Raw genomic sequence first — 13394 nt, forward strand, 5'->3', positions numbered from 1 at the left:
CTTGCATGCTGTATTGTCTGTGACAATCTTGATGGCTTTGTTCTGAATCAAGGGAAGAAAAAATGCTGACGTGCATTTCGGACTGTCCTTAGCTCCAGTATATTGATGTCGAGATTGGACTCTGCTGGGGACCAGCAAACCTGGATGGTATTGTCGCATAAGTGTGCCCGCCAACCCACAATGGAAGTATCTGTCGTGATCGTTATGGTTAGATCTTTCTGTTGAAAGGGGACACCTTAACAAATGCTCTCTGGTTGTGCCCACCATGTGAGAGAGTCCTTTGCCCTGCAGGGAGTCATGACCAGTGAGTTGAGAGAATGTCTGTGTGGTATATAAGACAGTTTGAAGCCAGGCTTCTAGGCCTCTCATGTGAAGCCGGTCATATTTTAAAACAAACGTTGCTGCAGCCATGTGCTCCAAGAGTTGTAAGCATGTTCTGGAGGATATTTGTGGACTGTTCATCACTGTCGCGATTAGATGGATTAAGGTGAGGAAACGGCGTTGGGGTAACCTCGCTATTGCTGCAAGACAGCTCAGGTGAGCGCCTATAAATTCTAATTGTTGGGCAAGAACCATTGTGGATATCTGATGATTTATTTGTAACCAGGTTATCGTGGTGTGAGTGGCGTTCAGTGCTGTCTGTTGCGCTGTTGCTTGTAGAAAAGTTGTCTATGTATGGAAAAAATCAGTGTCTGCGAAGGTGAACTGCAACGACAGCTAGAACTTTGGAAAAGACCCTTGGGGCGGTTAACAGGTTGAAGGTTAACACTCTGTATTGGAAATGCTGATTACCATTCACCTGACACACAGAAGATTCCTGAGATTCACTCTAGGGAATGTGAAAATAAGCATCTTAAAGGCAGAGGGCCAGAATTATTGTAGATAGTCACCATTCTGAAATATTCTGTTCTCAGGAATTTGTTGAGCTTTCATAAGTCCAGCATAGGTTTCCACCTGCCAATCTTATTCTAAGTAAGAAAGTAATGGGAGTAAAACCCTTTCCCCATGTGTTGAGCTGGTACAAGTTCGATGGCACCTAATTGAACAGGATGGTTTACTTCCTGCTGTAAGAGGTGAGGGGTCCTTGAAGAGGGACGGGGAAGTGGGGTGGATAGGTGGAATAGAAATAAAGGAGATGGAGTAAGCCTTCTGGATGATTTCCAGCACCCATTTGTCCATAGTGATGTTGTTCCAGGCTGCGTAATAGGGTGACAGGAGGTCTCTGAATGGTTTGGAAACCGCATCTAGTTCCCAAAGTAAAAGAGGTCTCATGCCCTCAATCACACCTTCAAAATGATTGTCTGGAGGTGGATGAGTGAGACGTGGAAGATTGATCTTGATTCTGCCAGCCAGCATCTTGTCTGTCTCTGCTTTCACCTTGATCGTAGTGTCTTTGAGGCAAGAAGTATCGGGCAGCCGGAATCTTTGGTTGTAAAACCTGTCTTGTTTCTTTTTGTTTGTAGGTACATAGATGCCCAGAATTTTCAAGGTGGCTCAGGAGGCTTTTAAAGTGTATAAGGACACGTTGTTGCTTTCTACAAACAATTTTTGGCCCTCAAAGGGCAGGTCCCTCGACAGTGGATTGAACGTCCCTTAGGAACCCCGAGAAGTGGAGCCAGGATGCCCGGCACATGACTACAGATATTGAGATAGATCGTGCTGTCTTGTCTACAGAGCCGAGGGAGGACTGGAGAGCTGTCCTGGCAATGATAGGCCCTTCAGAAATGTTTGCTTGTCATCTGGTAGATGCTCAATAAAGGTTGACATTTTAGAAAAGAGGTTGTGTGTGTTTTTGGCCAGCAGTTTGCTATGTGGAATTGTAACATAGCAGAAGAATAGGCTTTCTGCCTGAAAAGGTCCAGTCTTTTCCTCTCCTTATCCTAAGGGGTGCTTTTGGACTGATGTTGTTTTCCCCTTTGATTGACCATCTCTACTACAAGTGAATTTGGTGTGGGGTAGGTAAATAGAAACTCAGCCCCTTTACCTGGCACATAATATTTTTTGTCCTGCAAGAGGGAGGGGCTATTGCGCTGGTAGGTGTCTGCCAGATTGTTTTTGCAGAGTCCATTAGAGCTGCCTATTAATGCTGCCATATTTTTGCTGTTGAGGACGCCTGAAGTATGTCTGTGACTATGTTGGGTTTCTGGTAGTTCTGATAATGAAATATCTAGGGATTCGGCTACCCTTTTAAAGAGATCCTGGAAAATAATCTCTCACCATGGGGAGTGGGGGCGTTATTGTTTCATCCAGTGATGAAGACAAAATGTGTGGGTGGCAGTGTATCACCTTCAGGTGCATCCTGAGGCTCTTCAGCCTCTTAATACTGTGCCTCAGAGGGTGCTGGGTCCATTGGCGAAGGTGACTGTGTTGTTCTGGATCTTGGTGGGTTGAAGGCCTGAGGTTTTGGGCCCTATAAATATCCCATGGGTCCCAGTAAGGCCAATTTGGTGGAAGAGAAATAGGAGGCGGTAGTCAGTGTTGAGTCTGCCAGCTACACAGTTCCGCAGGTGGCTGGTGATGAGAGAGTCCCAGTTTCAGGGAGGAGTGGCAAGAGGTGTATATGCCTCCCTCATCCTCTTCCTCCTCATTACTGGAGAGGGGAGGTGCTGAGCCACAGAGAATTGTCATTGTGATTGGTCCCGGCCTCGCTGAGGTACCATCAGTACTAAATAGAGGAGTTCCTGGTGTCAGCAGTGTGCTCTGACTACGAATTAGAGCATGAGCCATCAGCGCCGATCTTTGCTGTGTGGTGCAGGTGCAGCAGGTGGTGCCACTGCACTACTCAGTGACGAGGTTAGCTTCAGCTCCATTGGTGCTGAGCTGGGAGGTTTTGCTTTAGTGTGCATACCTTGCCTGCACTGGGTCCATAGCTCATCGGGAAATCTTGGTACTGGACATTCCTGATGCCTCGTGGTCTGATACACTCGGTACTGTGCAGACTTTCCACTGGAAGATCGCTTTCTTTTTGGCGAATCTTGTTGGGGGGAAGAGTAAAACTGTTTTTTATTAGACTTTTTGGGAGCAGGCTCACTAGAAGCAGTTTTAGAGGTAGAACCCGGTGAGACTCTGCCACTGGCCACCGTTGGCCAGGAGGTATCCTGAACTCAGGCTTGGAGGCTGGCTTGAGGGATTTCTCCATAATCAGGAGTTTCCGCTGAAGATCCCTGGTCTTCTTTGTCCAAGCAGTTAATTTCTTGCAATGTGGACACTTCTGAGCAATGTGTGTCTCACTAAGGCAAAGGACATACCGTGCGTGGCCATCAGAAATAGGTATAGAAAGTCTGCAGGTCAGGCATAATTTAAAGCCAGGAAAGCTGGGCATGCCTGAGAGAGTACTTGTTTTGGAGAGTGAAACAGGATAAGCCCGTTATTTTTCTCTTGTTGTTTTTCAAGACAGGAACTGCTGGCACAGCAGGGTGAGGGAAGGGTAAAAACAATTAATTTTTTTGAGAAAAATCTGAGTAAATATAAAACATAGGGTCTATAAAGAACAAAATGGATAGGCTATTGCTATTAGGAAAAACAGAAAATATTAAGCTATCTGAAGTCAGAGAGGAGCTGCTGTTGCTCCGACAAGCTAAAGGCAGTAAAGATGAAACTGTGGGATGGTTGGCTCCACACACCAAGTAGCCACTTGGAGATGGCTGCCGAGCATGTGCGGACTACCAGGACACTGCTACTACAAATCTAAGATTACAAGTGCAGGGTGCCAAGACACCCAAAGTGGAGCACCCACAGGGACACACCTCAAAGAAGTATAATTTATTTTTTTTAAAAATAGTTTGAGTCTTCTGAATACTCTTCTGTACACTCAGATTACATTTCTCCAAAATAAAATCTTAACAGTTCATGCCCAGACCTCTGCCTACAGTGGGTTTCAAACTTCAAAGTTGCTAAAATCTGTGAGCTTAATGGAATGCTAGGGATTGGGGCTATATCTTAGGAACAGCTTCCTCCAATGACCCCACATTTGGATCACTAACTCTACTCTCCTAAACTCCCATGAGCATAAGCACTGACTCCGTGGATACTCTGGGGCTGAAGCTCCCATGGGGAAAAATTAGTGGGTGCTCTGCACCCACCGGCAGCCAAACTCCCCTCATTCCCACCCCACCTCCTCCACTCCTGAGCACGCCGTGTCCCCGCCCCTCCGCCTACCTCCCAGCCACCACCAAACAGTTGTTTGGCAGCATTAGCATGGTCCAGGAGAGGGAGGAGCAGAAATGTGGCGCGCTCAGGGGAGGAGGCAAGGAAAAGGCGGAGTTGGGATTTGGAGAAGGAATTGGAATAGAGGCAGGGAGGGGACAGAGTTGGGGCAGGGACTTTGGGGAAGAGGTTGGAATGGGGGTGGGGGGGCTCGAGCACCCACAGGAAAGAAGGGAAGTCAGCACCTATGCTCATGAAGCATGAGCAATTTAAGACCTGTCATGTTTGCACATATATTTTAGTGCTCTAAAAACAGTCACTCTTAACAGGAAGGACTTCTCTATCTTATGGTGTGTCTTCACTAGCAACTTTAAAGCGCTGCCGTGGCAGCACTTTAACGTGGCTATGTAGTTGCAGCACCAGTGCTGGGAGAGAGCTCTCCCAGTGCTGTAAAAAAAACCACACCCGTGAGGGTAGTGACTCCCAGCACTGGTGTACTATCTACACTACCACTCTACAGTGCTGAAACTTGCAGTACTCAGTGGGGTGCTTTTTCACACCCCAAGCGAGAAAGTTGCAGTGCTGTAAAATGGCAGTGTAGACAAGGCCTTAGGTAGAGCAGAGCTGCCTTCCATTATAAAATTAGAGGGAGAATGGGAGGGTCTCTATACATTCATCATTAGCATAAAGGGCTCAGAGAGATGTTTAAGTAGCCTATTCAACTTAATGAGATGTTCTCAGATGAAAGAGAACACACCTGATACAACTCTGACACCTGTGAACTGGCATATTCATGTGGCATGGGAGTTCTGTTTCCCTGCTACCCAGAGCTGGAGAGTTTCTGATACGTGTCAAGCATACCCATTCTCAGCACTTCACACCAATCTCAGCAGTGCGTTTTTGGTGCCTGCTCCAAACATGCCTATTGTCAGCTCACCACCCAGAGGGGAAGGGCTTTCCCAGATTCTGGCTCATATGTGGGGGACGGGCTTAGAAGCTACTAGAAAGGCATGCCCCCTTGGAACCTGGCTCACATGGAGCGGGAGGGGGGGGTCACAATACATGTCAGGGCCCACCCAGAGCCTGGCACACACAGTGGGGCAGGGAACAGGACTGAGACATTCCCAGGGACCAGGAACCTCAGATTTCAGCTCAGATAGCGGGAGGAAGAAGGGCTCAGACCCACACCCCAATAGGTGAGCCCCTTCTAAAACCTGGCTCACATAAAAGGGCAGGAAAGGGGAAGGGGGAGTCATAACACTCCTGTAGATGGCCTGGGGGCTCCCAGATTGTGGTACACACCTGGGAGGGGACTGCGGGGCTAACAGGCACTTCACTCACCCCCCATTATCAATGTCCTACCACTCCCCTCCCCTGTCCCCTCCTCATCACCTGACCCCCCAATCCCTCTTCTCCTCCTATTCCCACCTACTTTTCCACTGTTACCCTCCCCTCCCTCAGCAAGCATTTGCTCATTGTAGTTTATTTTGTTTTTAAAAAATAACTTCATTGCCTTCAAATATTCTGCTGTACTGAGATTTCATTTCCCCAAAACAAAATCCCCCCTTTGACAAAAAGATTGGAGCAGTATGCCTGGGGCTTTTTAAATTTCAAATGTCTGCCCTGAGTTGGATTTGAACTCTCAGTGCCTGACACAATGTTCAGATTCAATATCATCATCATACCCTTGGAGCCACCTAAATCTTATGATGTGAGGGGAAATAAGCAGGAAGAACTAGAAATATTAAGTGAATAATCAGTTACAACATAATTAGCATCAGAGATTTGATGGGATAATTCACATAACTGGAAAATTGGTATAGAAGGGTACAGCTTGTTCAGTAAAGACAAGCATGGGAAAAAAAGGAGGTGTTGTTTTGTATATAAAAAATGTATACACTTGCACTGAGGTCAAGATAGAAGTGGGAGGCAAACCTGTTGAAAGTCTCTGGTAAGGATAAAACGGGTAAAAAACAAGAGTGATGTCCTAGCAGGAATCCACTGCAGACCACCTAACCAAAAAAAAAAAGAGATGTATAAGCCCTTTTAAATAACTAACAAAATCATCCAAAGCACAGGACTTGATGATGACAGGGGACTTCAACTACTCACACCCTGTTGGGAAAACAACACAACAGGACACAGATTATCTGACGTGTTCCTGGAATACACTAGAGATAACTTTTTATTATAGAAGGTGCAGAAAGCAACCAAAGGAGAGGCAGTCATAGATCTGATTCTGACAAATAGGGAGTAACTGATTGCAGATTTGAAGGTGGAAGGTAGCTTCGGTGAAAGTGATCAAGAAATGATGAGTTCATGATTCAAAGAAATGGTACAAGGGAAAACAGCAGAATAAAAACAACAGACTTCAAGAAAGCAGATTTTAGCAAACTCAGAATTGGTAGGTAAGATCCTGTTGGAAGCAAGTCTAATGGGAAAAAAACAGTTGAGGAGAATTAGCAGGTTGTTTTTGTTTTTTTTTTTTTACAGAGACATCATTAAGGGAACAAGAGCAAACTATCTCAGCATGTAGGAAAGATGAAGTATAGTAAAAGACAATTTTAGCTTAAACCAGGAGATCTTCAATAACCTGAAACTCAAAAGAGTCATACAAAAAACTAGAAAATAGGTCAAATTATTACAGATGAATATAAAAAAAGACAGCTAAGCATGTAGCACAAAATGAGATTAAATTAGCTGCTACGGACAAAGGGTAACAAGAAAACATTTTACAAATACATTAGAAGAGGAATACCAAGGCCCATTACTCTATGAGGAGGCAAAGACAGCCACAGAAGAACACAGTAATGGCTGAAAAAAAAAAATAATGCTTTTTTGGTTTCAGTTTTCAACAAAAAGGTAAGCAGTGACTGGATGACTACCATAATGATCATCAATGTAAATCGGGTAGGATCTGAGGTTAAAATAAGAAAAGTGACAAAGTTCCTCCTCTACGTTGGTGGGTCCTGTGCTTATTGGCAGATTTGCTCACCTCAGTGATCTCCCCCACAGTCTGGATCAACTCCTCCTGTGTCTGATCAGGAGTTGGGAGGTTTGGGGGGGAACCCGGGCCCGCCCTCTACTCCGGTTCCAGCCCAGGGCCCTATGGATTTGCAGCTGTCTATTGTGCCTCTTGTAACAGCTGTGTGACAGCTACACCTCCCTGGGCTACTTCCCCAAGGGCTCCTCGAAACACCTTCTTTATCCTCACCATAGGACCTTCCTCCTGGTGTCTGATAACGCTTGTGCTCCTTAGTCCTCTAGCAGCACAGCCTCTCAGTCTCAGCTCCTTGTGTCTCTTGCTCCCAGCTCCTCACACGCACTTCCTCTCCTCTGGCTCCTCCCCATCTGACTGGAGAGAGCTCCTTTTAAAACCCAGGTGCCCTGATTAGCCTGCCTTGATTGGCTGCAGGTGTTCTAATTAGCCTGTCTGCCTTAATTGGTTCTAGCAAGTTCCTGACTACTCTAGTGCAGACCCTGCTCTGGTCACTCAGGGAACAGAAAACTACTCACCCAGTGACCAGTATATTTGCCCTCTACCAGACTCCTGCACCCCACTGGCCTGGGTCTGTCACAGAAAGAACAAGTAAAGAATTACTTAGACAAGTTAGATGTCTTCAAGTCAGCAGGGCCTGATGAAATACATCCTAGAGTACTTAAGGGATGGTTGGAAAAAGATCTCTAAGCTGCTAGTGATTATCTTTGAGAACTGGTGGAGGACAAGAGAGATTCCAGAGAACTGAAAAGGGGCAAATATAATACCTATCTATAAAAGGGAAATAAGGACAACCCATGGAACTACAGACTGAACAGCTTAACTTCGGTACCCAGAAAGATAATGAAGAAAACAAGCAATCAATTTATAAGCACCTATAAGATAATACGATGAGAAGAAATAGTAAATATGGATTTGTCAAGAAAAATCATGTCAAACCAATCTAACATCCTTCTTTGACAGGGTAACAAGCCTTGTGGATGGGGCGGGGGGAAGCAGTATATGGGACATCTCTCTACTTTAGTAAGGCTTCTGATACAGTCTCACATGACGTTCTCATAAGCAAACTAGGGAAATACAGCCTAGACAAACCTACCATAAGATGGGTGCAGAGCTGGATGGAAACTGTACTCAGAGTAGTTATCAGTCAAGCTGGAAGGCATATTCACTGTTGTCCCACAGGGATCTGTCCTGGGTCTGTTCAATTCAAAATTTTTATAAATGATTTGAATACTACCATAGAGAGTACACTTATAAGTTTGGCGATGATACCAAGCTGGGAGGGGTTGGAGGACAGGATTAGAATTCAAAATGATCTGGACAAACTGGAGAAATGGTCTGAAACAAATAAGATGAAATTCAGTAAGGACAAATGCCAGGTACTACACATATGAAGGAATAATTAACTGCACAAATACAAAATGGGAAATGACTGCCTGTGAAGGAGTACTGCAGAAAAGGATCTGGGGTTTATTGTGGATCACAAACTAAATGAGTCAGCAATATAATACTGTTCCTAAAAAAGTAAACATCCTAGGCTGTATTAGCAGGAGTCTTGGAAGCAAAATAAAAGTAGTAATTATTTTACTCTACTCAGCACTGATAAGGTCTCGACTGGAGTATTGTGTCCAGTTCTGGGCACCACACTTCAGAAAAGATGTAGACAAACTGGAAGAAGCTGAAAGTAGAGCAAAAAAAAAAAAATAATAAAAAAAAATGATTAAAGATTTAGCAAATGAGACCTATGAGGAAAGATTGATGGGGGGGAAAAGAAAAAAAGGTTTGTTTAGCCTGGAAACGAGAAGACTGAGTGGTGACATAAGTCTTCAAGTAGGTAATAGGTTGTTATAAAGATGAGGGTAATAAATTGTTCTCCTTATACTCTGAGCACAGGACCAGAGGTAATGGGCTCAAATTGCAGCAAGGGAGATTTAGGTTAGACATTACAAAAAACTTCTTAATGGTAAGGGTAGTTAAACACTGGAATAAATTACCTATGGAGATTCCATGATCTCCCTAACTGAAGATTTTTAAGAACAGGTTAGAAAAACACTTGTCAGGGTCGGTCTAGACCAGTGATGGGCAACCTGCGGCCCAAGCCGCTTCCCACAGCTCTCATTGGTCAGGAACCGCGAACTGCAGCCACTGGGAGTTGCAGGCGGCCATGCAAATGTAAACAAACAGTTTGGTGGCCTTTCAGCGGATTACCCTGATGGGCCCCAGGTTGCCCATCACTGGTCTAGATAATTCATAGTCTTGCCTCAGTGCAGGGGACTGGACTAGATGACCTATTGAGATCCCTTCCACTCATACATTTCTGTGATTCTGTGTAGAAGTAGTTTTCCAGATAGCCCCTCTCTCTGTATTTGTTCAGCATAAACCATTAGGCATGTGAGCCTTAGCATATCTAACTGGAGAAGCAACCTTTTTCAAGTAACATTTTAATTTGACTTCCCCCAAAAGGATGGTGAGTACCACGCATTCTGTTGGGGTAATCTTTGAGCATCTGAGTACCTGGTGCAATGATCTGAGCCCTGGTTCAATCTCAATTTTTAGAATCTGTCAATTTTTAAACAAGCTGTTTTTTTTCCTTAATGCTATATCTCTGGAACCCACTGGTCAGGTGACCCCAAATTTCAGTCACTGACTGTACCCCTACATTTATGAAGCATAACAAATTTCAAGGCAATCTCATTAACTATGGCTTTTATAACCCCTAGAATAAATAGACTTTAAACAGAAAGCTGATCTTAACTGTACCTATATATCAGAGCTGTCACTAAAATTTTTTTTAACTATTTACGAAGAGAAGCTGAAGAAGTTGGCACAAACTGTGAAGCTCTATCCACAACCATCAATGAAAGAAAGAACTAAGACAGCGGCAGTCCGGCAGCTCCCTTTTTCTTCTCGAGTGACGCACAGGAGAGTGAGGGCACACACGATGACCAGACAGACCCTGCTAGAGAAAAATCTTCAGACCTGGGCGCATGTGCATCCTGAAGTGTAGTACACATAAGGACAACCACTTGAAAAAGGAAAAAAATTCAGTCTTGTTCTTACCATTTACATCCTACTACAACAAACATACACATTTAAGAACAAGTTAAATATCTACACTGTTGGCTAATGAAAAGTTAGACAACTAAACATATTATAGATGGGTCAAGTCAGAGTTCTAGTTCAACCAGTTTTTCCTCAAGTCCTATTTCAAAGAGAAAAAACAGCAGAAGTATCTTATTTGAGTAACTAACCTGTCACATATGGTTCCAGAGCTTTAGGAACCAAACTCCTTGCAATTTTTAGGTCCTCTGCTGAACAGCTTCCAGATTCTAGCCCACAAGCCATTCCCATTCTCTTTAGTACTTCTATGTCATCATGAATTTCAAAAGTATTGTCAAAATTAAATAGATATTCAAACCTGGAGGCGAGAAATTCAATCAGCTTGAATTACTTGCACTAATTTTTCCAAAACATTTCCAACAGAGTGTGGTACTTCAAGAAAATGAAAACATGGCCATTACAACATATGTAGCCTTCATATTTTGTTCTAGTGAGCAATTCCAATGTCTCAAAATTCATACCTCTGTTAACTATATAAGAGACAAATTAACAGATTTAGCTGCAGACCCATAAGAACACACGAATGACCATACTGGATCAGACCAATGGTCCATCTAGCTCAGTATCCCATTTTTCAACAATGGACAATGCCAGATGCTTCAAAGGGAATAAACAGAACAGGGCAATCATCAAGTGATCCAACCCCTGTCATCCACTCCCAGCATCTGAAAATGAGAGGTTTATGGACACCCAGAGAATGGGTTTGCACCCCATATCATCTTCCCTAATAGCCATTGATGGACCTATGATTAAAGTTGCGAGTTTATCATGGAGATGACTTTCTGGAACCTCTGGGACTTTTGCACTGGCCACTGCTGGGACAGTCTCGGGCCACTGCACTCCCCTCCCACAGCAGCAGCAGGAGTTTGGGTGTGGGGCGGACTCATAGCTGGGGCATGGGAGAGGGCTCTGGGCAGCACTTACTTGGGGGGTACTTCCTGGCAGCGGCGACATCCTTCAGCTCCTAGGTGGAGGCTCAGCCGGGGGCTTTGTGTGCTGCCTCTTCCTGCAAGCACCGCCCCTGCAGCTCCCACTGGCCATGGTTCCTGACCAACAGAAACTGGTGCTTGGGGCAGAGGCAGCGCACAGAGGTGTCTGGCTGCATCTCCATCTAGGAGCTGAGGGATGTTGCCCATGTTTATTGCCCATGACCTATCCATGACTTATTAAAAATACTCATGACTAAAACGTAGTCTTACCTATCATACATGAATTTATCTAATTCTTTTTTTAATCTAGTTATAGTTTTAGCCTTTTAAACATCCCCTGGCAACAAGTTCCACAGGTTGGCTGTGTTATATGAAGAAGTACTTCCATTTGTTTGTTTTACACCTCCTGCCTATTAATTGCATCAGGAACTCTGGTTCTTGCATTATGTGAAGGGGCAAATAACACTTCCTCATTCACTTTCTCCACACCATTTATGCATGTATGGACCTTTATCATCTCCCCTCATTAGTCTCTTTCCCAGGTTGAATAGTCCCAGCCTTTTTAATCTCTCTTCATATGGAAGCTGTTCCATACCCCTAATTATTTTTGTACATTTCCAGTTTCTAATATATCTTATTTGAGATGGGGGGAACAAGATCTGCACACAGTATTCTAGATGTGGGCATAGCACAGATTTTTATAGAGGAGTTATATTTACTGTCTTATTTTCTCTCTCTTTTCTAATGGTTCCTAACATTGTTCGCTTTTTTGACTGCCACTTCAGACCGAGCTGATGTTTTCAGAGATCCATAAGGACTCCAAGATCTCTTTCTTGTGTGGTAACAACTAATTTCAACCCCATCATTTTGTATGTACAGTTGGGATTGTGTTTTCCACTATGCATTACTTTGTATTTATCAATACTGCATTTCATCTGCCACTTTGTTGTCCAGTCACTATTTTGTGAGATCCCTTTGTAACTCCTTGTCGTCTGGTTTGGACTTAGCTACCTTGAGTAATTTTTTTATCATCTGCAAACTCTGCCACCACAATGTTTACCCTTTTTTCCAGATCATTTATGAATATGTTGAACAGCACTAGTCCCAGTACAGCTCCTCTCTGCACCATGAAAACTGACCATTTATTTCTACCCTTTGTTTCCTGTCTTTTAACCAGCTACTGGTCCACAAGATGACCATATCCTATGACTGCTAAGTTTCCTTAAGAGCCTTCGGTGAGGGACCTTATCACAGGCTTTCTGAAAGCCTAAGTACACTATTCCCTCTGGATAACCCTTGTCCACATGTTTGTTAACCTCCTCAAAGAATTCTAATACATTGGTGAGGCATGATTTCCCTTTATAAAAGCTGTGTTGACTCTTCCCCAGCAAATTATGTTCATCTGTGTATCTGATAATTATATTCTTTACCATAGTTTCAACCAATTTGCCTGGTACTGAAGTTAGGCTTACTATACCGCAAATGCCAGATTCACCTCTGGTGCCTTTTCTAAAAATTGGTATCACATTAGCTATCCTCCAGTTATCTGGTACAGAAGCTGATTTTAATGATAAGTTACATACCACAGGTAGTAGTTCTGCAATTTCATATCCGAGTTCCTTCAGAACTCTTGAGTGAATACCATCTGATCCTTGAGACTTATTACTCTTTAATGTATCAATTTGTTCCAAAACCTCCTCTACTGACACCTCAATCTGGGACAGTTCCTCAGAGCTGTCACCTAAAAAGACTGGCTCAGGTATGGGAATCTCCCTCACATCCTCTGCAGTGAAGACTGATGCAAAGAATTCACTTAGTGTCTCCGCAACAACCTTGTCTTCTGTGAGTGTTCCGATAGTCCAGTGGCCCCACTGATTGTTTAGCAGGCTTCCTGCTTCTGATGAGGTATTTAAAAAATTCATGAACAACCTACTTGTCATTTGAAATACTACAGTCGATCACGGTCTTCTTGCTGGTGTTCACAATGATAAATGGCAGATGTATGACAGAATTGGAAGGCGGTGGTCGATTTGCCTGTTGTTCTGTTTGACGATTTCGTTGAACGAGGTTCTTGAAGGCAATTTGCTGCAAAAAGTAATAGTGGCTTACAAAACTACACATATTCAACAATTATTCCTTCTTTGTTATTCTCTTATTAAAAATGTATATATTTGTGGTGTCTCTGAAGAAACTAAAGCAGA

At 43.8% G+C, this 13394-nt stretch overlaps 1 protein-coding gene across 5 annotated transcripts in view; it reads right to left on the reverse strand.

Moving 5' to 3' along the window:
• TFDP1 (transcription factor Dp-1) overlaps positions 1-13394 on the reverse strand; it is a 135958-nt gene that overhangs the window by 25806 nt on the left and 96758 nt on the right. For 4 of the 5 annotated variants that reach the window (XM_032777825.2, XM_032777826.2, XM_075061417.1 and 1 more), the window contains exons 9-10: positions 13127-13278; positions 10396-10562 (exon numbers count right to left, since the gene is read on the reverse strand). In XM_032777825.2, the coding sequence (XP_032633716.1) occupies positions 10396-10562; positions 13127-13278 (319 nt within the window). Of the gene's footprint in view, positions 1-8907; positions 10170-10395; positions 10563-13126; positions 13279-13394 lie in introns of those variants that run through there. The other variant, XM_032777827.2, reaches the window with a different exon arrangement.

This window comes from Chelonoidis abingdonii, chromosome 1 (assembly GCF_003597395.2).
Source record: "Chelonoidis abingdonii isolate Lonesome George chromosome 1, CheloAbing_2.0, whole genome shotgun sequence".
Classification (NCBI taxonomy): Eukaryota; Metazoa; Chordata; order Testudines; family Testudinidae; genus Chelonoidis; species Chelonoidis abingdonii.